The sequence below is a fragment of the Melanerpes formicivorus genome, unplaced genomic scaffold (genome assembly GCF_026170545.1).
Source record: "Melanerpes formicivorus ecotype bairdi unplaced genomic scaffold, bMelFor1.0.p_v2 SCAF_5, whole genome shotgun sequence".
NCBI lineage: Eukaryota > Metazoa > Chordata > Aves > Piciformes > Picidae > Melanerpes > Melanerpes formicivorus.
In genome coordinates this window covers 30,235,883-30,263,290 of record NW_027142357.1, presented here as the reverse complement: position 1 = coordinate 30,263,290, position 27,408 = coordinate 30,235,883, and the positions used below count along the sequence as shown (strand labels likewise).

The 27,408-nt window shown below is 42.6% G+C and overlaps 1 protein-coding gene and 1 long non-coding RNA gene across 3 annotated transcripts in view; one reads left to right on the top strand and one right to left on the bottom strand.

Annotated features, from left to right (window-relative positions):
- Positions 1 to 27,408, top strand: part of SEMA5B (semaphorin 5B) — a 295,761-nt gene that overhangs the window by 248,025 nt on the left and 20,328 nt on the right. For both annotated transcript variants that reach the window (XM_068138997.1, XM_068138998.1), the window contains exons 13-22: positions 1,191 to 1,308; positions 6,945 to 7,126; positions 10,258 to 10,401; positions 11,898 to 12,045; positions 13,330 to 13,555; positions 14,186 to 14,404; positions 16,297 to 16,467; positions 17,715 to 17,864; positions 18,756 to 18,800; positions 21,961 to 22,166. In XM_068138997.1, coding sequence (XP_067995098.1) covers positions 1,191 to 1,308; positions 6,945 to 7,126; positions 10,258 to 10,401; positions 11,898 to 12,045; positions 13,330 to 13,555; positions 14,186 to 14,404; positions 16,297 to 16,467; positions 17,715 to 17,864; positions 18,756 to 18,800; positions 21,961 to 22,166 — 1,609 coding nt within the window. The remainder of the gene's footprint in view (positions 1 to 1,190; positions 1,309 to 6,944; positions 7,127 to 10,257; positions 10,402 to 11,897; positions 12,046 to 13,329; positions 13,556 to 14,185; positions 14,405 to 16,296; positions 16,468 to 17,714; positions 17,865 to 18,755; positions 18,801 to 21,960; positions 22,167 to 27,408) is intronic.
- LOC137441456 (uncharacterized) overlaps positions 22,524 to 27,408 on the bottom strand; it is a 30,830-nt gene continuing 25,945 nt past the window's right edge. Inside the window, exon 5 of the long non-coding RNA XR_010987413.1 lies at positions 22,524 to 22,774. This is a non-coding gene — a long non-coding RNA (uncharacterized lncRNA). The remainder of the gene's footprint in view (positions 22,775 to 27,408) is intronic.

Genomic DNA, 27,408 nt, shown 5'->3' with positions numbered 1-27,408 from the left:
CATTGTGGAGTCAGTACAGACTGATAGAGTGTTTTTAGCTGTGCTTAAGGGACTTGCTTTTTCATTTGTGGCCAATTACTGGCTAATAGGATTTCAAAGATTTCTGGGAGGGAATGGTTCACATCTCATTGCATTTGATTTTTTTTTCTCTCTCTTTTTTTAATGTTTCATTTATCATGCTAGCCTTAGAATAAATTTCGTTACTCTCCTGTTTGGCTTCTTGAATGGAATTTTTCCCCTTGGTCCCTTGCTGCTGTCTCATTGACAGTTTTCAAATCATTTGGGACTTTTGGAAAGATTCTATCAGCCTTTTCTGTAACAGAGGAGAATGGATCATTGGAATGAAAAATAATATTGGAAATCTTTTCAGATTTAGTCCTCTCTTTGTCTCTCGTTCACACATGCATGATGTGGCTTGCACTGTTGTTTTCTTAATGAAAATTAATAATTTGAGAGCAACCCGTGGGAGCAATCACTGCAGCTGAATTTTGTCGGTGCAGACTAATTCAGTGACTGACCTTCTCTGTTTAGTGGCAGTAGTAACTCTAGTTATTTTTCTTTAGCAGCTCACATGTTTGGAACACACACTTAGCTTGTAAATATGGATTCGGGAGGAAAATGAATGCGACAGTGTTCAAAGCAGCCAAAAGCTTAGAAATAATGTTCTGCTGTGACTTTTCCAAACTGACATCTTGATGTTGGGATTATAAATGAAACCATTGTTCCAGCAAAGGCCAAGACTAATAGAAAACCTTTATTACTGGTCCATTGGCTAATTCTGCTTGTCTAACCCCTTTGGATGGACACAGTGTCAGAAAACATACTCACAGAGGTTGCTTTGTGCAAGATTTGGCCTGCTGAGTGATTACATGTGGGCACAAAGATATCTCAATGACAAGTGTTCTTTGACTAAAATTTGTAAAGTCATTTTCTTTCCCTAGGCCTTGGAGAGGAGTGAACTGATTTTTAATCTACAGCTTCTATGACTGATAGTTGCTTTGTGTCTTATCACTCTTCTATTCAGCTATTCTCCCCTTCCAAGCAGGTAAACCTCTGTTTAGAAGAAATTGTTTCTTCTGCTGAGCCTTGGTGCAGTTGACAGCTGTCATACACAAGCACTATACTTGAATATGTGTCTTTAGAGCTAGACAGTTTTGAAAAGCTTTAATCTTTATTCTTTTCACATTCAGGGAATGCCTTGGAGCCAGAGACCCCTATTGTGGCTGGGATTACAAGCAGAAGCGATGCACCACCATTGAGGACAGCTCCAACATGAGCCTGTGGACTCAAAACATTACTGAGTGTCCAGTAAGTGGAAGGAGTGGAAATATTTTACATATACCTGTGTAGGAGTATGTGTGTGCTCATGTGGGAGAGGGAAAGTGAGTGTGTGGCAGCCTGATGAGGATTAGCTGTCAGAGAAACCTGGAGAGCCCAGCGGCACATGCTAATATTTGAACACAGCCTCTTGTTGAGAGCACAGAGGCCCTGTATGTATTTTCTGCAAAAGAGGGATCCCAAAGCAAGCATTCAGTCCTCCTCATGTCTTCAGTGAAGAAGACTGGATCATGCTGTTGGGTTACCGCTGAGAACCATGTAAGCCCCAGATGAAACTTATTATCTACACCATGTCCTTTGCTCCCCTGCAGGCCGAGGGTATCAGAATAGGTGACTACAGTGTCCTTGGGAAGCATTCAGTTAACTTTCCTCTTGGATTTCTGAGCTGGGCCAAGTTGATGCTAGTGAAGTGTTGCACTGACAGGAAGAGGCACCTAGGGAGCAGCAGAGAGTTGGGGTATGTGTGGATGGTTTGCAGAAGGAACAAAATGATGTAATATCTACAAGAGAACACATGGGAAGGGGAGAGTGTAGCCAAGAGAGTATGAAGAAGAGCATACTCGGTTCTAACCTTACTTTAGCAGGACAAAGACCAAATCTACATGATCATCTTCCTTTGCCCTGCTCTCCATCAGATGCAGCAGTTAAAGAACAGTGTGTCTGCTTGACTCAGCTTGAGTTGGCTCTCCTGATCTCTTCCCATCCACCCTCCTCTGACAACAATATCCAGTTCCTGGCTGTGATCCCCAGAAGCCATCTGGCCAAATTTAATTCCTGCTGCTTGAGCTGTACCTGCACAATGGCTGGGGAGGAAAACTAGTCTTGTTAAATAAATTTGGGGTAGAAATTCTCATTAAGGTCCATTGTTATTATCTAATGTCAATTAGTGTGTTAATACTGCTAAGTCTGGTAGATAGAGAGAGAGGACTGGATGGGTTATATCTTCAGAATGCTATTTCTGTCTGGAGGTGCTGGGATGTTTATTCCCCTTATCTTCCTTACTTCTCAGATATTTTCCTAGGAAATATTAGTCATTACTTCAATCCATTCTCAGCTTTGCAGGCTTAAGTTTTTCACTGCTGGATTCAGAGGCTTGTGTGTTTAAAACCCTCCTGTGTTGAACTGGGATGCAGTGCTTCTTGATTGCCCATGGTGTTATCTTGTCCCGCTTAATGCCTGTGTCTGTTGATAGGTGTGTGAGGTGTTAATCCTCTGGTTTGAACATGTCTGCTGTAGTGCACACCAGGGAACAGGCTACTCCAGATCATTGTTTCAAGGTCATAAAAATCCAGCACAGAATATTCAGGAGCTTTGGCTGTGCTTGGGGTGCTAGTTTTACATTGGTTTTAGCATTTCCATTGTAGATTACTTTCCTTGCAGGTGTGCTTGTTCTGGTGCATACATCAGCTTTGTGCTCTTTGACTGACAGGCTGCCAAACTGTTTAAAATCCACATGCAAATGCTTTCTTTTTCTTTCTCTTCTGCCCCTTGCTGGAATGAATTCACCACTGGTGTGGAGTGGGGTACTTCATTTAAGCACCTAATTCAGCAATGTCCAAGTAATTCCTTGTCTTCAGTACAGAATAAAGGTCACGATCAACAGAGGCAAGAGTCTAAGACAGCATGTGCAAATGACCACTGGAAAGGCAAGGGAATGCAGTGACCCAATGCCAAATTTCACATCTGAAAAAATCCAGTCTGGGAGTTTAGCTGGATGAGTTACTGTCTTAAGAACTCTCCTGGCTTTTCTCAACCCACTTGCCTGGGCCAAGCACCAGGCACTCAGCTGTGCTGGTACAGCTGTATGTGAGATCACAGTCAAATGTGACATAGTGTCGATTAAAAGCATCCACACCCCACACTCCCCCCCAAATAAACTTAACCCAGATAATGTCACTGAGTTCTTCTGCAGCCTAGCCCACAAACAGATGTCCTGGCACAGCTGAGAGACTGGCACACAGCAGCTTCTAAAGCCAGAACTGGCATATTATTAAATTATGTCCTACGGGGGCCAGGCATTAGTGTGAGTCAGCCACAACACTAGCACAACTTGACTGCTGCTCTTGTGCAAACATGCTTGTTCAGAGGTACTTTGAACACCTTTGTACAGCAATGCATTGTACCACAGATTCCATCTCCAACTTTAATACTGAGGGATCTTAGATAAAGATTTAATCACATTAACATGGTGTAGTACCTTGGGCAGTGGTGTTACCTGGTTATTACTAGGTAATACCCCAAACCTCCTAAAGGTTCATTGCTAAGATTGCAATGCCAAGTATCTAACCTAAAGAAATGCTAGAACACAAATTGCACATGCTTCTCTTTTCCCTGTATGTGAATCTCTCATATCAGGGAGTTCTGAATACAAGATCTGTGCGCTGTTTCTTCATAAAACTGAAAAAAGCCATATCTTGCTTTATAACAACATGCTGATGCCAATATGAGCCACCAGCAGGAAAGAAACATTAGATTTGGCTAACTTCAGAAGCCAGCCTCATGGGGTCACTGCTGATGGTGGCTGGCAAGTCAGGAATGTAATATTTCCATTAAAGGATACAATCTTCCTTATCCCAAGCCAAATGATGCTTTTCCTTACAGGTTTTCATCCCAGTTCCATTCAGTGCTTTCAGCAAACTCCTGTATCAGTCATCTGGCATTTGCTTCATGCTTCATTTTTTTATTAATCAGTGCCAGTCACCCCACTCTGTTTTTTGAGTGGCCAGCAGACTTTGAGAGCAGACTGCTCTCAATTGATGTTCATTCAGCCACTCAGAGCTGTGGTGCCTGGGATAATCCTACTTGGGCCCACGCTGAAGCATACCCAATGCACAGAGAAAGACTTCAGATGTCAGGATCAAAATCTGTGAGTCTCTGAAACTGAGAATCATCCTCCCAACCCCCCAGTGATTTTATACCCTAGACAAATTTGAATGGCTTTCCATTGGAACTGTAAAAAGTTGCAAGGACATAAAGTTCCATTCTGTGCTCGGAACACAAGCTTGTTCCAAGGAAAAAGTTTCCACTTATGAACATTCTTTCTCCTTAGATTTGATTTAAGAAATGCTGTAAGCATTTTGATTGAAACTTTGCAGGTATTTTTAGCTTCTGTCAAACAGACAACATGGAAACTTTTAACTGAAATAATTAGTTTGTATCTGAATCCTAGGAGGAGGCATAGATGAATGCTTCTAGCCTTCTCTGTAATACCAGAATAAGCACTGAAAATATTCTGGTAGCAGGAGGTAGGAATGGTGAGTCTGACCTTTCAGAGCTTTTGCTAGAGTCTTTAGGTGGTACAAGGAAGAAATGAAAAGGCAGTGCCCTTGGTGGGAGCGTGGCAATTTATAAACCACAAGAACTCTGGGTTTGGTAACAGTCAGGTGAGAGAAGGGCACTTGATCACAGGTATTTTTAAAGATGCCTTCTCTGTCTGATGGGCACCGTGTTGGCTACAAAGGATTTGCCTTCAGATATTCCTGAAAAAGATCAATGCATGTGGGTTTTTATCCCACTTCCCAAGTTTGCTCTTTTGAAGATATTTTTATGAATTTAAAGATGGAATAGTAATCCATATATAATTTCTTAAGTAGAAAAACTTCCCACACTCACAACGTGGCATGGTTATAAATCTCAGCATTTTGGTTATGGCTGCTTATTTGTTTAATTTTTGGGTTGCTTCCCAGTATCCTTTATGAGCCAATAATTATTTGTCAGCTTTTTCTTTTTCTTCTTTAAAAATTGAAGCCATGGGCCATATCATACCATTGATTTCTGAACACTACTCCCTGTTGGAATTGACAAGGCTTTCTGGCTCAAAAAATGAATAGAAATGATCCAATCCTTGGATTATGACTTTTGTAAAGCAGGCGGAGAAGGGAGTTAAAAATCTGGTGTTAAGTATCTCAAAGTAGTTCTTTCAGTTCCCCTGACTTTTAGCAGCCCAACTGTATTGATTTTTGATTTCATGCATGTTTTAAGCAACAAGTTCAACACAACAGCAAAATTCTGTGTTGTTCTCTCTGGGCATCTTGCCTTGTAACCTGCAGCCCAGAGCAAACTTTTATGATGACATGATAATCTATTGCAAACAAAGGTTTATAGCAGATGCTTGAAGCCCCCCAACTGCAGCCTAATGAGCACAGTAACAGATCTAAATTACTTCCATGCCACTGCTGTGTAGCTTTGATGCTGCTATAGATGGGTGAGAGCGGAAGATGACAGTCCACCAGAGGTGCATTATGAGCGCTTAATGTAGTTCCAGATTTGGGGAATAAACACAAAGCAGTGTGTTTCAAAGGCTGTGTGCTTCAGAGCACTACTCACATGGCTGTGGTTGACTTCCTGCATGGCTCCCAAGCAAGCTCACAACCTCTCCATGCCTTGGTTTCATTGTCTATAATGAACAAAAAAATATTTTCCCCCACGGGGCAGCCCAGGGGACTGACCCTCCAGACTGCAGAGCTCAGGGAAGCATGGCACAATAGCTGATTCAGATTTGGGGCCAGGGCTGTTTGCCAGGGCCCCATCCACTTTCTTTCTTCACCCTTCGTTGTGTGTGACACTGAGGCCAAGTGCCTTTGCCAACAGTTTTACCAAAGCTGCTGAGCATCCCACTACCCCATGGGTGACACCAGTGGGGATGAGCCACTGGCAGGCAGCCACCATCTGTGCTGTCCTTCCTGCGAGGCCTTGCCTATGGGGACATGCACCTTGCTCCCTCAGCTCAAGGCTTAGGGCTCACCTGGTAGCACTGAGTAAAACAAGGCACAGGGGAGCAAGCTCTGCCACCCTGTCTCCTGGAAGGTTTCCACTAGTCCTGGGCTGAAGTAGTTCTGTTTCTCATGGCTTTGGTCTGCCAAGACTACTGTATTTTTACCTCTTCATTACAGTTCACAGAAATCTCTAGCCCCAGGCTATCTGAGGCTGTACAGGCATGAAGCAAAGGTCAAAGGAAACAGCCACATTATCTGGTCTATAAATTACCTTGAGATTAATTCTTGCTCTTTAGCCCACTGTGTGATCCTCAGCATTAATTCTGGTCACCACCATCTCCTTCACTTTCTATCTTTCAGCTATCTTAGAAATTAAGGCTATGGCTCTGTTTGGAAAGGCAGCCTGTTCTCACTGTGTGTTTGGACAGGGCCATACTTGGGAGGCCCTGGTCTCAGCTGATTGCTATGGTTATAAATGCTACCTCAGGAGCAGTCCCAAGTACTGCAGACGCAGGAGCATAATGGAGTGAGGAGAATCAGCAGCAGCTGTTGTATTGCTTGAAAGGCTGGAGCTGTGCAGTGTGGGATGAGGGAGCAGGGTGGTTTTGTGGCGTAGCAGATGGATGCTTGCTTCTGGCGTGGTGCTGGCTGGGTCGGCTGGGGTGCCTGTGCGCACACGTTAGGTATGCGGGGTGGAATTTGGAGGGTAAATATTGACGTGGCATTGTCTGAAAACAACCCTCTGTTTTGAATCCTGCTCACAAGCACAGACAGCTCCCATCTAAGCTGCATCCTAATCCTCTCGGCAGCATTGTTTGGCATTTCTGCTGTGGGGCTGTCTCTAGAAATGTAAACTTGCTATTAACGACCTTTTTTTTCTTTTAAAATTAGGTGAAAAACCTGACAACAAACGGAAGATTGGGACCTTGGTCCCCATGGCAACTGTGTGAGCATTCAGATGGGGACAGCACAGGCTCCTGTATGTGTAGGTCACGCTCATGTGACAGCCCTCGTCCTCGCTGTGGAGGTCGTGGCTGTGAAGGTGCCAGGATCGAGGTCGCAAATTGCTCAAGGTACCTCAGCATCTTTGTGCATTTTAGGAAGGGAACAAGAGTTGTGCCTGTCCACAGCTCGTGTTTCTGTGACTGTGTTTTTGTACCCCAGCCAAACCCAGGTATGCGAGGTACAGCTTAAAGCTAGTGAAAAAGGAAGGAGCCCAATGGCTCTGAGAGAAGGTCCTTCAGCCAGGGCTCTTGGAAGAAGAGCACCCCAGGTTAGCGTAACATTAACCTTCTCCAGACTGTGCCTCAGTTTCCCTTAAACACATAGTGAGTAGTGACCCATCTGGAAGAGGTGTGTGAGACAGAGGTAGTTGTTATCCATCTGAACACATCTGAACAGAAATAAGCTCATTATTTTTCAATTTGGATTCCAAGGTTGTGCTACCAAAAGCAAGCAGAGCACCTTGTAAATGCTTGTAAAGACAGGGCCTAGCCTAGCTCCGAGCAAGGCTTGTTTGCCTTGTTCTGCAGGTCTGTGAACTGTCTGCAGCATACTGGCTAGGTGGAAGCATCAGATCATCATCTGGCAGCAGCACCACTCAGGAGGCATGCCTGCCAGGGACAGCACTTAAACAGCACATGTATCTCAGCTTGTGTTGAAGTTGTGCCTTTTTCCAGGGAAGCCTGAAGCTTGTACTCGAGCAGTAAGCGCAAGCTGCGTATCCTCTGGTGCCCAGGATAGCCAGAGTGTTTGTGTCTGTGTTGCCCCACCACCCCTAAACTACGTTGTGTCATGACTCAAGGGAATATGATGCAGTGGTGTAAGTGCTATTTAACCAGGGTGGGACCAGCCAATATTTTGGTAAATATTGATTCAGTGTAGTTTTTATCCATTTTATCTTCTCCATAAACATTCATCCATTAAGGGCAACTGTCTCTTGTCTCATCCCTGGAGATCAGTGCTGGTCTTGGCATCACAAATCCAGCAATACTCATGTTTTAATTGGCATCTGTCCCTCCAGTTGTGGGCTGTGCTGCCCAAAAAGAATGCAGTCATTCCTGTCCCTGTGCTGCCACCATGGGCTGAGCAAAACCTTCCCCAGGCAGGCTTTTTATGTCAGTGGTAAATGGAAAGCATGCCAGTGGGATGGGTTTCTCAGCAGTGCTCTGATGGCAAAAGAGGCAGGAACAGCTTCTAATAAGGGTATGAAAAATAGATTATTCAATCTTAAGGCATAGGAAAACAGCATGGTTTGAAAAATAGGGACATCTGGTCATCCTACATTTGCCTCAGCCCTCAAATTTCCTTTAATTGACTTCATATGGCATTGAGATTTCTTTTTGCAAAGAGAGAGCAGGATGCCTGAAGATGAGTTCTATTAGAAATCTGGAGATCTGAAAAAGGAGGGTATCTATTTCTGTTAAAAATCCCAGTCCACGAATAGATGCAGAGAATTGTTGGGGGTTTTGAGGAATTTTTAGTCACAATGACATTTCCTTGTCTGTCCTTCTCTTTTTTTTTTTTTCTCCTCCCAGCAATAACAGCAACCTTCCATTTGATTTTTTGTGGTGATTTTGCATATCATCTTTCTTTTGGATGAGGGAATAGGGAGGTCATAGGTGGTTTAAAACATGTCAGACTAAACTGAAAGAGCCGAATTTTTATGTGAGTGAGTTTCATGTTCTCTGACCTTGTTTGGGGTGGGAGAAGGGAAGGAAGGGAGTGAGAGGGATGAGAGAACAGGAGGAGGAGGAGGGGAGAAATGTCTAACAAGGTTCTGAAATAAAGCTGCCAAGAACAGGTAAGAATAGATAACAAATACAAAAAATTGTGAAGGGCAATGCGGGTTTTAGCTTTCATCCTCTACCCTGATTGGTGCTGTGCCAGAATATATGTCTTGCCAGCAGTGTTATTAGTTCAGTAAATGCTTTGAAAATTAACATCTGTTTTCAAGTTTAGCTTTCAAGAACCAGAAAGCACCTGAGTTGTTTTCTGACTACTTTTTAGAAAGGTTTTTCTTTGTTAAAAAACCCTTAAAACAAGTGAGATTTTTGGCTTAAAGCACTGAAGTGTCAAGATTAGGCAGTTTTGTAAAGCAGAGCATTGCCACTGGCTCCATATGAAATGAAACCTGCAGCTCAGAAGAGATGAGATACAGTTCCTCCTATCCTGCTCCAAGGTTCAGTAGTGCTGCCAAATCAGAAGAAGGTGAGCTTTTGATAAATGCAAGAATTTAGAGATGAAAATGTTGGCTTCTGTGTAAGCACACGGCTGAGTCACTGCACGGCAGCAGCGTCGCAGGAGCCAGCCAGCCACACATGCTCAGCTTGCCACAGGAGCCAGGCACACAGCACTGGCTGATGCCTGTCACTGAGGTGTGAACTAAGGGAGTTTACATCACATTTGCTTCCGGCTAAGTTACAACTGCTCAGCAGAGATGTGATCACTCATTAAACCGTGAAACCTGATCCTGCCTCAGAGCTCTTAATTGCCTCTGGTTTCTACAGATTTGAGGTCACTCTATGGTGACGTCGGCAGGCAGCCATGAAAGCTAGAGGCAGATACTGTTATTTTTAATGAAATCTGAGATTTCTACTTAGGATTCAGTGCTGAAAGCTTTAGGAAAACACCAAATATTATGAGGTTTATGATTAAAAACATGGGAGCTGTCAGAAGTATTGCTGTGAGAGATTGAAAGCATTGGTACCTACTGATTTAGCAGAGGGTAGGTTTTTTATAGCCTTTATCACAAGTGATGTGTGTGAACCTCAAAACCTGTACTCTGTGCAGAAGAGTCCAGGAGATAAACTCTGGGATCAGTCATTGGTTGAGAAAAGTGAGGTTATGAGACATGAGGGAGATGATGGGGGAATAGTCAGTAAGAGTTATATAGCAACCACACTGTTGCCCACAAAATCCTTGGAGGCATTTAAAAAAACAACAATATTTGGCATTTGTTTCATTCTCTTCTTTTCCAATTCTTAGAGGCTTCAACGAGAGGAAAATTAGGCCAATGCTAACCACTTTTGAAACTCCCTTTTCTAAATCTCTGCTGGTAAAATCTGGTTGAAATTAAGAATCTCTTCTCCAATGAGTTCAGTGACTCCCATCAGTGCCTTAAGTGTTTCATTTAAAAACAGCATGATGTGGTCAGACCATTAGGTCATGCCCATACTCTGTTCTCTCTCACTCTTTTTGTTAGAAATGGCGCTTGGACACCCTGGTCTTCCTGGGCCCCATGTAGCACCTCCTGTGGGATAGGCTTTCAGGTCCGCCAGCGATCCTGCAGCAACCCTGCTCCACGGTATGGGGGCAGGGTCTGTGTTGGGCAAAGCAGGGAAGAAAGGTAAGAAATGTCCTCAGTGCCATATGTTCACTTCTGTAGTTGGTTATTATGCTGCAGCTGGAAGTGCTGGCTCATATGTGAATGGAAATTAAGGCTGCTTGGCTAAATGCACAAAACTGATGGAATTCCATAGCCTGGGAGGGATGAGGTTGTGCACATATGTGGCTACTATTTCAATGAGCCTGTGAACATCAGAGACTTCAGGGATACCTCTGTTCTCAAGTAGGACCTTTTAGACCTTCAGAAGTATTCCTGTCTCCCAGGCAGAAGGCTGACTTTATAAATAAAAGAAGAAGCTGCCTCTCCTGTTAGCAGTGTGGTTTATGGATAGGTGCACTGTTCAGATCCGTCCCTGAGGAGGCAGTCAAGTATGTGCGGCTTTCCTCACCAATTGCACTGTTCCTGTCTCCATTAATTGTGCTGATTCACCAAAACAAGTTCGAGACAAAATGGATCTTAACTCACCCAGTTTGAGGTTGAAATTTTGCAGGGCTTGGCATGAGAAAAACATACATTTCCTGCCCCCCTATTAATTAAGCAAGTTTTGATGCAAAATCACTAAAAGACAATACTTTTTTTAATCTATGGAGCCATCTGCACTACTGTGCTCCTTTAAGCTTGGCCCCTCATTAACCATATGCTTTCAGGCATTCCAATTTGGTTTCTAGATTTGACATTTCATTAAAGGCCACCTTTGCTTGTCAGTAGGCTGTTGTTTGTCCCTTGAGCAGCCACTTAAGACAGATCTGTCTTCTGGGTTTCTCAGAATACAAAGGGAAATTCATTTAACTTCTTCGATTCAGGACATTGTAATGTTTGGTTTGATTTGTGGCCATTCACAGTGGTCTTTTATGGGTTTTAAAGACTACATCTGAGTCAATTGTAGTCCCATGTGATTCATTTTGAGAACAATGTTTATTAAATAGCTTAACAAAATGAAAGTTACCTTTTAAAAGGGGAATGTGAAGTAGCATTAATTTAGACTTCCTATGATGCACATAGTGTCTAGATCAGCTGAAGTTGCAACACTGGTTTCTTAGGGTCTAAGCAGCAGTAAGGGCCAAGATCATGTGAAGGGATGATTGTCAGCTGTTTAATATCTGCCATTAGTGACAGGTCACTGTTGAGCTGATCTCCCAGTAATCATCCCAATGAAAATATTCACCATCCACTCTTTTTGTGACACATGGGTTTCAGCTTATGAGCTCTTTTGTCAGTACATAAAAGTTTTGAAGAACCTAATCTTGACCATTTATTCCAACTGCCTCACTGAGCTCAGCCAGCTTAATCCACTCTCTGTTTTGTACATAGGGAACAGTTCTCTGCTGTCAGCATGGATTTTGCTAGTCTGACTGTTGTGTCAGCCTTCTGCTGGCTTTCTATGCACGCATGATTTGCACCCAGAATGCAGTGTGCAGTCTGACATCCATCACCATTTTGTCCCTCTGGTGTGCTGGCATGAGTATATTTTTGAGCAATGAACTTTCTTCTTTCAGATTCTGTAATGAGAACAGTCCATGTCCATTACCAATTTTCTGGTCTTCATGGGGTCCTTGGAATAAATGTAGTGTGAACTGTGGTGGAGGGATTCATTCAAGGCAAAGATCCTGTGAAAATGGAAATACATGTCCAGGCTGTGCTGTGGTATGTATTGTTGACTGACATTGCATAAGGGGCACTTACTGGCATCTACCTTCTAGGAACTTGGTCTTTAACTCCTCTCTCCACCTTGGTTTTATTTCTCAAGCTAGAAGAAAATGCTATCCTCAGCTTTTGCTAGAGAGGATGCTGAAATGAACTGAGAAGTGGCAGATTCCTAAAGTCAGTGAAGTTGCTGGGAGAGTGTGTGTGTGTGTGTGTTCAGGTAGGGACAGACTAGTGTACAGAGGACTTCCTTAGGCTTAGGTACCAAGTCCTTAAAGCACTATCCATTTTTTTTTCTGTCCCACTTCCAAGCATAATCCTATTGAGTCAAGGAGACCCTATCTGCCTCAGAAATGAGTCTCACTGTCGTACTTGAGTAAACAACAGGTCAAACACCTAGGTAACCCATCAGAGCATCAGTGGAGCAATGGCTAGCCATTTTCTCTCTTTATTTTTCCTTTTCTATTCTGGCAGCTGTTTCATGCAGCTGTTTTCTTCAGTTTTGTGGAAAGTTTTCTTTCAGTGTAAGCAGATTTGATCTGGAACCTCTCTGTTCATAAGCTGTTTGGCATTTACTCTAGAAGCATGAAGTCCTAAAGCATTGCATTCCATTCCCTCTGCCAGAAAAAGACCAGTTATTAGTTTATTTTAAAACAAGAATGTAATGTTTGTCACTGGAATTCCTCCCACTAGGGATGAGAAAGACCCCAAATCACCCCATTCCCATCCAGCTAGGATGTTGTCTGTATTCAGTAGATGCTATACACCAAGGATGGAGAATGGTTTATAGCCCTCATTAGAGTTCAAAAAGCCAAACAAACAAGAATAGCTGTAAAAAGAAATGCACATTAAAAATAAAACAATAAACTTTTCAAGTAATAAACCTTGCTGACATTTTGTCCTCATGTGGCTCCTCTAGGCTGACCTGAGAGCAGCATCTCAAGGTCACAGCAGAAAACTTGTTTACTGGTACTTTTATCTATTGCCTGAATTATTCTCTTGCCCACATGACTTTGAGTCAACAAAGAAATACAAACCTGGGGGAGACATAAAGATAGCAAGCAGAGTTCACCCTTGAGGTCCATGTGGAGTTCTGTACCACTGTTGCCACTGTAGACATAGAGGCACTAGCTTGTGTCTGTGAGGTCAGATAAGGTGGATGGAGGTTGTTTTAGATCCAGATGGATCCAGAGGGTACTCTTTTATTTTCTGTAGTGTAAATAAACCTCTGTCAGTTGGGCTGCTGCTGTTTAATAAGAGGAGAGTGGCTTTTCTTCTTGGCAGGAATATAAAACCTGTAACCCAGAGAGCTGCCCGGAGGTGCGCAGGAATACACCCTGGACCCCATGGATGCCTGTCAACATCACCCAGAACGGTGCCCGCCAAGAGCAGCGCTTCCGCTACACGTGTCGTGCCCAGCTGTCTGATCCCCATGAGCTGCAGTTTGGGAGGAAGAAAACTGAGAGTCGATTCTGCCCCAATGATGGCTCAGCAGTGTGTGATACTGACTGTACGTCTTGTGAGCTCTGGGGGACTGTAGGTCAAGCCTAGATTTGCTGGTGGAAGCAGGGTCCTCTCAGAAAAAGCACTGTGTCTGCCCAAGCCTCAATACGTATGACTGGTGTTATTGCAGAATGGTGGGGATGGAGAGAACCTTGTGACTCAGAGATCAATACAGTTGTGAGCTCTGTGCTTGTGGCATTGTATAGATTTGTTCTTGCTGTTGTCAGGCTGGCCTAAAGAGAACTGTCAAGTAATGAGATGTAGAGAAGAACCATTCTATCTTAACCCATCTTTCTCTCTGGAGGCCTTGTTGTGCGCTGCCTCTGGGGTTGTTCCCTTAGTACTACTGTGATTCAAGGCAGTGTCCTGAGGGCACAGCCTCAGCTACCACAATTTGCTGCTCAGAAAGATCATTTTGCAAGGCTATCAGTAGACTCCATTTCTGTGTGTACAAATTTCTTTCTGTGTTTAGCTTAGCTGTAACCCTGTGGAACAAAACCCTTGCTAAGGGCTTCCCACAGAAACTCTTCCCAGAGGCAATTAAATCCTGATTTTGTGTATGAATTGAAGCCCTTTTTAAAAACCCAACGAGTGATTAATTTGTGATCATGTGGTGTCTTGTTTGTTTCCCTTGAAGCTCTTGTTGATGACCTCCTCAAGACTGGTAAGACCACTGCACGGATTATCAATGGGGGCTGGTCCTTCTGGGGCGCCTGGTCTTCCTGCTCCAGGGACTGTGAGTTGGGCTTTAGGATCAGGAAGAGAACATGCACAAACCCTGAACCTAAAAATGGTGGCTTGCCCTGTGTGGGGTCAGCGATGGAGTACCAAGACTGCAATCCACATCCCTGCCCAGGTAACCATGATCATCTTCCTGCATGAAATTCAGAGGTGTTTTTTCCCATCTTAATGGTAGAGCCATCAAAAAAAAACCCCAAACAACCCAACCCAACCAACCAAAAATCCACAACAATATTTCCAAGCTGCCTTATTTTTTTTCTTTTTCTTGGTGGTATTTTTTTTTTTTTAATTTGGGGGATTTTTCCTTAATTATTTTTAAAGCTATTGTAATGACTCATGTGATCTTTAGTGCTATGACTTACCTTTCACCTCTGCTTAGAGAGTAACACAGCCACATCCTCTAGAGGAAGTAGTATCGTGGCTTGCCTAGCAAATTTTTGCTCCAAGGTTTGATGCTCCATCCAGTGGAGGGCATCATGGTGCATCTGCACCTTGATGAGGAGACAGGCTTAATAAATGTGGCTTAAAACTGTGTAGAGATGCTTGATGTGGCAGTTCTTTCTTGTGAACACTTGTTTCTTCCCCCTCTCCTGCTTACGTATTGTTCTTGCGGTGGGCATCTACTCTTGGCATCAGTTACCATTTCCTGCACAGCCAGCAGGGAGTATTCTTGCCTGGTTTCCTGGTTTTCGAGTTTGTCTTCATGTTTATGTTGCACTCCTGGTCCAGAATAGTAATAATAGATCCATTGACTACTGTGTTCACTCTCACTTGTCCTTCTCTTTGCTCTGTAATAACTAAGCTAAATTTAAATGGTCTGACACAAATTACCTTGCCTCTGCAGTTCTAGCAATTACCTACCTCCAGCAATATAGTTTCTGGCCTACAGTTGAAAATGCTGTATTATAATAGCATTATTATGATTCTAAAATTCAATACAAAGATAAAATTTCAATGAAGATACGATCAGAATGTGCAGCAAGAGCATAGCAGGAGTGTCAAACATTGCACTCTATGGCCTATAAAATGAAAATAACTCTAGTGCTATGAAGGCAGCTATTAGTACTATTTTGGAAGCTCTCAGTGGCTTTTCACTAATGTCTGTGCCTTTCTTCTGTGCTGTTTTCTCCCCTTGGACACTATGATGTTTTACAATCTGTTTTCAGTGCATGATTACTATTTCTCTGTGTCTCCCTCCTTCCCTGTCTCAATCAGTGTTTATACAGAAATCCTGGGTTTATCTTGCACTAAGTCATCAGGTTATTATCTTCTGAAATAATGGCATGTGGACCTGAACATCAGGCAGTGTAGTAGCTGACAAGGGGGGAGGGTGGAAATCACGGATCTTCAGTCCTTCCCTAGTTTTATTATTACCTTATTATGAGGCTGTGCTCAGATCATAGAATCATAGAATGGTTTGAATTGGAATGGACCTTTAAAGGTCACCTAGTCCAATCCCTCTGCAATTAGCAGGGACAACAAAAAAAGTCTCTGAGTTTCTGTTTCCTGGAGGTTGGAACTAGAGGACTTGAGGGCCCTACAGAAAGGTGCCTTGTAAGTTCCATTTAGATTGTACAACACTTTTTTTTTTGCCAAGTAAATCTGCTGTTGCTGTAGGTGTAGCATCACGAAACAATATAACAACAGCACTGTTAAAAAAATGTATAGAGCAGAATAGAATTAGAATAGAATGGAATGGAATAGAATAGAAGATAGAATAATTTCAGTGACTGCCCTAAAGAATAGTTTCAATTTTTTGGCACTTTATGATGCAGAGTCTTTTTGTGCACAGACTTCATTCTGTATCTGCAGGGTGCAGCACATTCATACCCTCTGTTGTTATGAATTTCATTTTGTCAAGCCCAAGTGTCCTGGGGTGTAAGAAACTGCTAGCTAGTCTGGGAAAAGTATATCTGGAAGGTGAAATATTGGGGCTCTCCAGCTTTGTCACAATGGGAGTAACCAACAGCATCTACCTCTCTCTCCTTGCTTTTCATTGTCCTTCAGTGAAAGGCTCCTGGTCTTGTTGGACTCCATGGTCTCACTGCTCAGCCACCTGTGGAGGAGGACACTACCAGCGTACGCGGACTTGCACCAATCCAGCTCCATCTAGCGGAGAGGACATCTGCATTGGTCTGCACACTGAGGAGGCCCTTTGCAACACACACCCATGTGAAGGTAGCCTGTTATCAAGTCATGGAATTGTTTTGGTTGGGATCGAGTCCATCAACCTAAGACCACAGTGGCTATTAAACCATGTCCCTAAGTACCGTGTCCACATGTTTCTTGAGCACCTCCAGAGATGGTGACTCCACCACCTCCCTGTGCAACCTATTCCAATGCCTGACCACTCTTTCAGTAAAGAAATTTTTCATTATATCCAGTCTAAACCTCCCCTGGCACAATTTCAGGCCATTTCCTCTCATTCTGTCACCTGATACAAAGGAGAAGAGACTGACCCCCACCTCACTACAATCTCTTTTCAGGGAGCTGTAGAGAGCAATGAGGTCTTCCCTCAGCCTCCTCTTCTCCAGACTAAACTATCCCAGTTCCCTCAGCCACTCCTCATAAGACTTGTTCTTGTCCCTGCTCTTGTGGGCTTAGGTGGTGGTGGGAGCAAGCACATCTGCAAAATATTTTAAAAATTAATCAGAATTACCATCAGTTAGATGCTTTTCTGTCCATTCAGTAAGTGTCTGTTGAGCCCGGGAAAAGGCAGACATCCCAGTGTTCAACTGCAATGCATCACCTTTTTCTTCACCTGCTCTCTAGCTCTTGCTCTGGCACTCTGATGCCAGACAGACAAAATCTTGTTAACAGCTGATCCTTTTACAGTAATTGAAAAAGCAGGAGCTTGGTTATTCTATGTGAAAGCTTGCAAGACAAACAAAAGGAGTCATGGAGCATCAATCCGTACAGTTGTTGAAGGGACAATCCTTCCTTTTTCTTACACAGATGAACAAATAAGCTTTGATTCAGCTCAGACGACAAGGTTTAGATCTGTGCTGGTTTTGAACCACCTTTGTGTATTTCTGTTCCAGTGCAGGCTGACTTCTGCCCTTGGGAACCTCAGCAAAACTCTTGTAAATGTTCAAATTTGTGCTGTCTGGTTGAGGCACATCCCTGGGTGGCCACTGCAACATGGCCCCATTCAGCTGCTTCCCTATCTTTAAACAGAGAGCTAAGGTAGAAGTTGTTAAGACAACTCCATGCTGTGCAATGCTCCACCAAGCACAGTCCATATTAAAAGAAATGCAACTTGACAAGGAGGGCATGATGCTTGAACTAACAAAATTAAATCCACTATAGATCCTTGAATTAGATGTGCAGGAAAGGTCCAGGCCAGGATCTAGACATCCTTCACCGTGGGATCCTTTTCCTTCTTGGTGACATTGTCTGTGTGTTTTCTTGATCTTGGATTTCAGGTGGCTGGTCAGAGTGGTCAGAGTGGAGCCTGTGTAATGAAGAGGGCATCCAGTACCGCAGCCGTTACTGCGAGGTGCACAACCCAGACTCTTCTCAATGCGTTGGAAACAGCACACAGTACCAAGATTGCCTATACAATGAAATACCTGGTATGTACAGTGTCATCAAGGAGGAAGAGGGTGGGACACCTCAGGAGAGCTGCTTGTGCTCAGGCTGTCAAACCAGGCTGAGATTTTCTCTACTACAAATTGGATTTGGATGCTTCTAGAAAAACAGGCAAAGAAACAAAGGTGTTATAAACTCCCTTGTGGCAGGCACAGGATGACTGGCATTCCTTCAAGACAGCTTAGCATTTCTTTGAAACAGAATTGCCTAGACCTGTAATAAATAACTAGCAGTGCTTAACCTAAACTGAAACTTTTAACCTTACTTAGTTCATGTCAGGCTGAGTTACAAAAATTACCTCTGTTCTTGGTATGGATATGGGCAACAGAAGATACTTGAATACAGGTATCAAAAGAACAAAGAAATAAGGTGAGGCAGATGGAGAATGAAGTGGGAAGATTAATCAAGGTTCTAACAGAGTGACACTGTTGATGAACAGATGGTCATCAACATCTTCCACCCTGTGTTTTGTGGAAATTGAATCTCTCAAATATTTGATATGGGTCCAGACTGAATAACACTTTTCCACATGTTGGGTTTTTTTTCTGGATTACAGTGCCCTGAGTTAAAAATCTGACATCTCTAGGCAGTGGGGTTTTTGTAATACTTTTTTTTTTACTCAGCTAGCTTCTTTTCCCTAAATTGAAGAAGCTAAACAGTGATCAGGTAACAGCACTGGAATTGTCAGGTCTTTGGAGAGGTTTTGTTGCATGTGTTTCACACTATGAGTTTATAATTCAATTTAGAGTGACTCTCAGCCTGCTGCAGAACACATGAGCACCTTCATGTGTCTGGAGCACAGGGGGTTTAATTACTTAAGGAAGTAAAGTGATGGCAAAATGACAACTTTCTCCAATCTTCTTTTCTTTGTTTAGTGATCCTGCCAGCCTCCAGCATTGATGAGAGCACGAACTGTGGAGGTAGGATACCATTACCTGTATATGTTATTTTTATCTTAACCTGGCTTCTTTTCTCCCTGTGTAGTATCAACCAAACCATTAATCTATACAGCTCATATCCCACTGATAGCCTTAATTCCACTGGAGTCTTGCTGTCTGAGTGAGACTGGAGGAATGTATTGCATGTCCACTTGTCAGTTCCAAGATTTGTATTTATTTTGGGGTTTGGATCAGCCACTGATGGTCATTAATTACCAGGATAAATTACATTGCTTGTCCCTATCCAGCAGCAGGGTAAATGGTTTAGGAGAAAGAAAGGGGTACTCCTAATTTCACCCCTGTAGGCCTCCATCTGTTTGGAGGCAGGTGCTTTTAAATAACCTGTAAAGATTTAAGTGGGAAGGGTCTCTTGGATAGATCCCTTGCTGACATAGCATGAGATAAGAGTTTATACTTGTCCTCCAAGCACTTGCTTTCATTCAAGTCCTGACCTCTCACAAAAGTTATGTCTTCTTTCTGCATGTAACTTGGAAATATCCTGTCATTAGTGTCACTTTTTCCACTTTTCTTCAGACTGAAGAAAATGGCAGGTTCCTTCGACACTTTAAAATGCTAGTTCCACACTAATGACCACGGCAATTCCTGCTAGCATAAGATCCCTGCTTTCCTCAAATCTAGATGATGTACAGTCTGCCAAAATCTCTTCTCCCTGTGGAGCTTATGGCGAAAAAGGCATGCCACCTGTGGCATGGAAATGTGGCCTCTCGGTTTGTGACTGGGGGGCAATCAATGGAATGAAGATTTCAGCACCTGCAATGTAACAGTTGGCTTTCTGCGTCACTCCTCCCTCAGAGGCTGCAACCTATCTGCTTCAGTTCCAGGGCTTTTTCCTACAGCTTGTACTTCACTGTTATACACTGTATCCACATTTCCTTCCTTTACCACCCCCATTCGATTTGCTGTTGCAATCTACATTTTAATATAGCTAATATTATTACTTAGTGTTCTACAACATTTGGCAAAGAAGCCAATCAATAGAAATTTTGTTGGTGTCTCTCAGAAAATCTATATTTTCAAAGTGATGAACCAGCAAGCTTCTCCCCTGGGGTGTCACATGATGGGGGGCAGGGGGAGGGGAGGAGGAGAAATAAATAATTAATTTCTTTAATCCCTAAGTTATGGCAAAAAGTCTTTCAAACATGAAAGTGAAATGTAAGAGAGCTTTATGCTTTAGAAAGGATTTCCTACCATAGTGACTTGCAAATGTAGCAGTGAAATGAACCATTCCCTGCAATGTAAGCAAAGGTGGGCAAGGAGGAGAACGTGGCAGAGTGTCGTGTGGCTTTACTGAGCGCAGTTGCATATTCTGTGTTTTAACTCTCATGAGTGATGTAAAACAGGCAGAGATTTTTAGTAAGGAAATATCCTTTTGGAAGTGTCTTGTAACATTTAGTACAAAATTATCATCTTCCTGCTGGTTTTTTGGGACCTTCATCCAGAACAAAATAGAAAGTGGCAATCTTGCAACAGAATTTTATAGTGTGGTTTAAAAAATAAATGTAGCTCATCAGTCTGATAAATTCTATATGTTCCTTACAGTAATTATGATTGAAGTGCATTACTTTGCCATAGAATTCTATCAGTTTTGTTCATTTTAAACTCAGGAGGATATTTTTTAACTAAAGATTAGAGGAGAGTCATAGACTAATGGGCAGAATTCTCTATTTGAAAAGCATATCAGTTAAAATGTAAGATGGCACACAAAAAAATGCACACCGTGATCAGACTAAGAATGAACCTCATTTAAAGCCACTCTCTGAGCAGTCTCCTCCATTTCCCTGTGCACAGGCAAGGCAGCAGAGCAGCCTGTCCAAATGAATTGACTTCTGCAGTATTGTGGGAATTCTACCAGGCTGATGTGGCTGGCCTCTGGGACAGCTGCCTGGGGGGTCAGCAAAGGTCCCACGCCCCAGGCATTAGGGCGTCTGTCATTTGTGTATGAAGGATGACAGAGCAAAAGCAGAGGAAAGGCAGTAGCATTCAGAGACATCATTTCTGTAGATTCTCCCCTGCACACAGCAAAAGACAACAGGGTCATAAAGTTTTGCCACTCACGACTGCCTCTGGTTGATTCATTAACTTGGTGGTTGTAAAGGTCGCTACTGTTTGTTCTGTTGTCACTGAAGATCTGTTGGTGGTTGTTTTTACCCTAGGGTTTGAGACTCTCTGAGGTGAGAGAGGAATAAGGAGTGTTGTTTGACTTTGTCTTGCCCCTCATGAGCTGGAGTTGTGAGTGAGATACCTCCCAGCATGTGGGATGCACAGCTACAGCTTCTTCCAGAGGTCAGGGCTGTGCTTGGAGGGTGCTGCTGCAATCCCACATGGAGAGATCACTGCAGGAGACTTTTATAGTCCAAGAGCTTTTCTGGTTGAAATATTTGCACTGTACCTACCCTGCTAGAACCTGCCTGCAGCTTGCCTCCTATCTTTGTAGTTTGTGCAGAAAGCCAACAAAGAAGTGTTTTTCAAACAGTTTCCCCCTTTCCTTTGTCCACCTTACCTTTCCCCTTCACCCAAGCACCCCTATTTCACTGTTAGCAGTACAAGTACACCTCAGAGGTAATATAGACATGGCCAAGGCAATATTGCCCCATGGATAAGCAAGAATGTTGAGCATACTTGGATTACATAGGGGAGGAACGTGTATCTCACCCACCCCACACACAGTCCTATAGGCACTTTGGGCAGCTGACAAAAAGGGCTTTCCCCTCCCTTGCTTCCCCCTCAGAGAAACACTGAGGATTTTTATCCCCTTATTTCCATGACACGCACATGCCTTGGAATCCATTTATGTGCATTGTTTGTATGGCTCATTTCTTTAGCTGTCAGCTTAACATAATGTTTAGTTTCAATCTCAATAGAGGGGAGAGAGGAGAGACAGGGAGGGAGCTTTGAGAAAACAATGCATGAACCTGTTAAGCTGCACAAGGCAGAGCTGCAGTGGGGAGACCGATTTGTGAGGAGATTATGTCAGTTTATGTTAGAACGTAAGACTCTGGCTTCAACAGCTTATTAATGTTGATCCCGAGATGTCATAACTCTGATTTGCACCTGTGGTCTTGTCATGAGAGGGAAAAGGGATGTTCTTTAAAAATAGCACCTCTTGTCATTTCCCTTGCAGGTTTTAGTCTCATCCATCTGATTGCCACTGGGGTCTCCTGTTTCTTTGGCTCTAGCCTCTTAACGTTTGTGATTTACGTGTACTGCCAGCGCTGCCAGAGGCAGTCCCAGGAGTCCACTGTTATCCACCCGACCACTCCCAACCATCTCCACTACAAGGGCAACACAACCCCCAAGAACGAGAAGTACACCCCTATGGAGTTCAAGGTATGGTACTTGATGAGAAATATCACAACCGTTTAATACTACCTGAAAAAGCTCTGTATTTATGTCATGGTTGGAACCAGAGAGGTTTGTGTTTCTGTGCCCCACTGTCGGTGTCACATATGGGATTGAAGGGGCATTCAGCCATACTGTCACAAAGAGGTCAAAAAGTCCCAGTACTGCAGTGGGATTTTGTTCTTTTTCACAGTCCTCATGAATGCCAGTCTGGCAAGTTTATAGCAAGATCCTCCAGTCCATTCTGACTATTGTATGTATACAAATTGTCCTCTTACAAAATCAGTAAGAACTCAGCTTGGTGCATTGTTATTGCATGGTAAGAGGAAACGGAGGGGAGGAAGAATGAAAAATGGAAACTTTATTAGCCAAATAGCTGGGAAAATGCTTATTGGTAAGATGAGATTCTGGAAATGCTTTGGGAACTGCCAAATTAGAGAGAATGAGAAAGCAGAGAAGGATTGACCACCTCTATCAGTACTGGACAGAACTTACTTCAGGCATCCATGCAGCATTCAATGATAGCAGCAGGACTAGGAGCTGAAGCCTTAGGAGAAGATGAATGTTGAAGTGGCATATTCTGTTGGAATGTTTGCCTGCAAAAGAACACAACCCATTGTCTGAGCAGATAGGACTACGGGTGCATGAGACAATATGCTGAGACAATTGAACATTGTGGTATTTGAGCATCAGTCTCCAGGTGAATTGTAGGATCCTAAAGATGAGTGATAGGATGGGTGAAGGGACTTCATGTCTTCGCTGGAGGAGAAGCCTGCCTCAGGTCACTTGGACAGTGTGGAGCATTATTTGGAACATGAACACAAACCAGAAAGAAACCCTTCAGCTGCTTGTTCCTTTGTATAGTTATGTGCTCTTGGCATTTTGGTTGTCTGTTTCTACTGATCTGGCCTGGCTTCTGACTGAGACCCAACAGTAAGCCCAGTAGTGGGACTGTCTAAATTCCCTGGGTATTTGGGACTGTTTCTACGTAGGTATTTTACAATGCTGGTCATAGGATGGCTGCTGATATATGGCCATGATTTGCAAGGTGAACACACGATAGAAATAGGAGCTTCCATCTAGTGATTTGAAAAGAGTCAATGTTGTTTTGGTCTTTTAAAGGAAAACAGTTTGAGCTGGAAATAACAGATGAGTTTGGCAATAAACATGTGCTAAATTCCTTGCGTTGGGTATTGCAGCCCCTCAGAGGATCCTGCTGCCCATATATTCAGCCTCACAAATACATTTCCTAGCAGCATAAGGCTACAGTTACATACAGTTTAATAAGGGTGCAGCATCATAATGTGAGTCAGCATGGATTTGTGGAAAGTAAATCATGTCAAGCAAATTGGATTCCTTTTTTAAATTAAATAAATATTGATCTCGATAGGAGGGAAAGAGCAGACATATTGGGATTTTCTGAAGCTTTTAACAAAGTTTCACAGCATGGATTATTCTGCACACTCTGCATATATAGGTTAGGTAATAAATTATTAAGACAGGTAAAGAACAAGGACCTGATCATGGAAGCCTCAAACGACGAGAGTAATCTTTTCAGTTATGTGTGTAGCTGTGGCAAAGTCGATAGCAAGTCCTTGATAAGAAATGCTTGCAGGAAGGAAGAGATGGGCAAGAGCATCTCACTGTTTCTTACAGAGCAGACAAGGAAGAAAAGAGACAAAATAATTTTTGTGGCCAAAAGCAGGCAGTTACAGGGTTGGTGTTGCATTAACATTTTCTTAAGGTTTTGTGTTGCGCTATCATATGTTTTCAGATAATGCTAGCATAGGGAAAATAGTTAAAGTTTAGAAGGATGAAGTTGTTTGTGGAATAGTCTTGATCATCTAGGCAAATGGATGATGAAATGCAGTATGTCTTTGTTGAGTGGTGCAGTGGAGTAGAAGTAATAACAAAGCTAAGCAAAGTTTAAAATAGCAGCAGATTAGTTAATGTGGTATCAGGAGGGAGTTGACCTCTTTGATAGATCCATCTCTGAATACTTGATCTTGTGTGCAGTAATGGTGAGCAGCTGTTAGAGTCTTCTTTTAAGGGATGTGAAGAGACTAGGCATTAGATCAAGTTTGGGAAAGCTAGTTTATTTTAAGGAGGGCATTAGCTAACTGGGACTGTATGAGTTAGGGGGAGAAGGGACTTGGACACAAAGAGAGATAGACCAGATGGGCCTTATTTATAGAATGTTAGGAAGTGAAGGAGTTCAAGTGAATAAATCTTCAGCCATTGGACAGACCAAAACAAAATGTTCAGGAGTAAGGGGCTACTTGCTAAGAACTCCAAATCATGCTCTTTCAGCATGGTGAATGAGGCAGAGGTTTACAGAAAAGGGAAAATGTGTTTATCAAGTGAAGGCCCTTTTCTCTCTTCTTGATGAATATTTCCTTATGTTCATCTTTGCTATTGTCCCTCCTTTCTTAAACTCTTGCCTGGAAAGATCTCCTTTAACACTACAAATTTGCTGCTCCTCAGTGTTCCCTTGAAAGATATAGCATTAGTGCAGTAAGAGGAAGGGTCTGTGTGCTCTCTGCAGTGTAATTAGTTACAGAACTTGTTATTAACCAGCTTTATATTTAGGAATAACTGGCAGGTTTTTCTAAGATCCAGGAGGGAGTTTTTTCGTGCCTCCAAGGAGCATGTGCAGTTTTATTGTGATGCTGTGAAATTAACATTCAAATGGCAAGAACTAAAATTCACCTTTTGGAACACTGAGGATTGAAGTAAGTTTGGATATGGGCCTATCTGAATTTTAAATGTATATGTATGAAAGGAAGTGAAAACAGCTGAAAGGCTGGATTCTAATCAGAATCTTCTATTCAGCAGCCACCAGGAAAACTGCCCCTGAAATTTTTATATAGCAAAAGCAAAAGAATCATTGTAGATTTGTATGTGTGTGAAAGAGTTGCTAAAGCCATGATTAAGGAAATACATGGTGTGTAGACTACTTTTCAGTAACAGAAAATAATAATGCATAGTGACATGATGGCAGCAGAAGGCTGAGCATATGCCTAAGTCTATTGTTTTGCATTCCTTGATAATAATAAGCCTTCTGCAACCATCTTGAGTTTGTTTCTGTCTTGAAATATTTCTGCTCTCCAGCCAGCAGGTGAACACAGTGGAAAATTTGGCAATGACACACTTAAATGTCCAGCCCTGAATGCAAACTTATAAATCAAGGTGAATTTTATATCAGGACAGATTTTAATGAAGGAAGTGCTAGCTGATATGAGCCTTGTTGGACATTTCAGCACAGCAATGCAGTAATGCACATCAGATGTAAATATCATACACAATGGTGACCTATTGGTCATTTAGCTGATGCTAGTGTTTTGCAGCAGTGTTTTGCTTTTGCTGGCTTCTTTTCCCTTCCTGTTTTGCTTTCTCAAGAATGCTGTGAAGTTTATTATTAGCTATTTTAGCCATGATGTCTTAAAAGATTTCATGCATATGCATTTAGCAGCAGCTTGTTGATTTTGATTTGTTATTCATAGATCGTAGGGGAGAGACCTTTTGGGTCACCTAATAAGCAGTTCATGTTTCATTAATTGGTTAAAGTTCATACAGCACTCTGACAATATTGAAGACTATGCAGAACAAGAACATAATGAAATAAAAATTATCAGCTCTTCACATTTTGACATGATGGGCTACAGAACCACCTACAACCTTCCCAGTGCAGCCACGCCGATTAGTTAATAGCTGGCTATCAAAGCAGAGAGGAGATCCTCTTAAACATTTTGCTTCAGCTACTCAGTGATTTACTCCTTTGAATTACTTATTAGAGTTACAATGATGGAAGGCCAGATGATCCTGCAGTAGAAGCAGGAGGATGTAGGGTCAAGGTCGTGTATTAGGCACTCTTGTGTATTAGGGACTCTTGCAACAGCCACACATGGAGAAAGGTTTGGGATGAACTTCCTCCTAATGCTGAATCCTCTGGCAATAAAGCAAGCCAACATTTTATTCTACACAGGATTTGGACAGACAAAGGCATCTGCACATTGGTCCAAATCCAAAATCCAATGGCCTTTGGATCAGGCCAGATGGGATTACTGAGAAATGTAAGTTTGCAGGATGGTTATGATGATGATTCTGCAGATTTTCTTCTCAGCTGTGCTGGACAGACCTCCCTCTGTCCTTCCTTCCTTAAACACAGCTTTAGTCATGGGTCATGCAGTCGAACTCTGTCTGTACTGATGCCTCAAATGAGCTGAGGAAGCACCTGAGCATTGTGTCTGCTGTGTGCATCATTGCTGTTCTCTTAGAAGCTACAGACCAAACACTGAAATTGTGCCCAAGCAAAACAATCATTTATGGCAAAGAGCAAAGTTATTGTGGAGGAAGATGAGAGGAGAACTCTGTGAGAGGGAAACTGTTTGATGTATCACCTGGTACCTGAAGTTTCAAGGAGAACATCAGAACAATACATGTTAACTTCAGCAGGACTGAGAGTCCTGCACTTGCCTGAAATTACACAGCAAATAGAAATGCAACTACCAGAAAATGGGAGAAATATTCAGTAGATTACTTGGGACTCTGTATAGATTAGAAGCTACAATGGATAATTTTTTAATACAGTGAGAATAATGCAGTTGAGAATCAAATAACAGTGCAGAGCAGACACCATCTGCAAAGGGCTGTGGACACTGTGATCCATACTTCATTAACCAATCCCAAATAATTCATGACAACAGAATATCAGCAGGGAGGGTTCTGAAACAGAAACCAATTCTGTCTTTGGAAGAAAAATACTTCTGAATAAAACAACAGGCCAGGTGTTTGGTGTGGCTTTCAGCTCTGCAAAAAGGAAATAAAGCTCAGAGTATAAAAAGTGGACCCCTGTATGGATTTAAAATCTCACTCTCTTGATGTCATTGCCACTGAAAATCATACCTTATTTTTTTTTTTACAGTAGGCCAAGGGCCAGTGGTTCAATGAGCTAAATGAGTTTTAACTGCAGTCAGATGCCCTAGAACAATGTTTGTCTAAGTTAGCCTTGGTCACTGATGTTTGTTTCTCTCTGCATAGGAAAACTTAGGGCTTCTGTGTCCTATTGCTCAGTGGATAAGTTGATTCTTCAACTAAAATTGACTAACAGATTTATTTGTAGTGATCACACCACATACACTGATAGCACTGTGAAACAAGCTGTTGTTTTTTTGCCAGTGACCCTTTCACTGTGTATCATTCAAGCCCTTGGAAGTGGCTGTAAACTTCA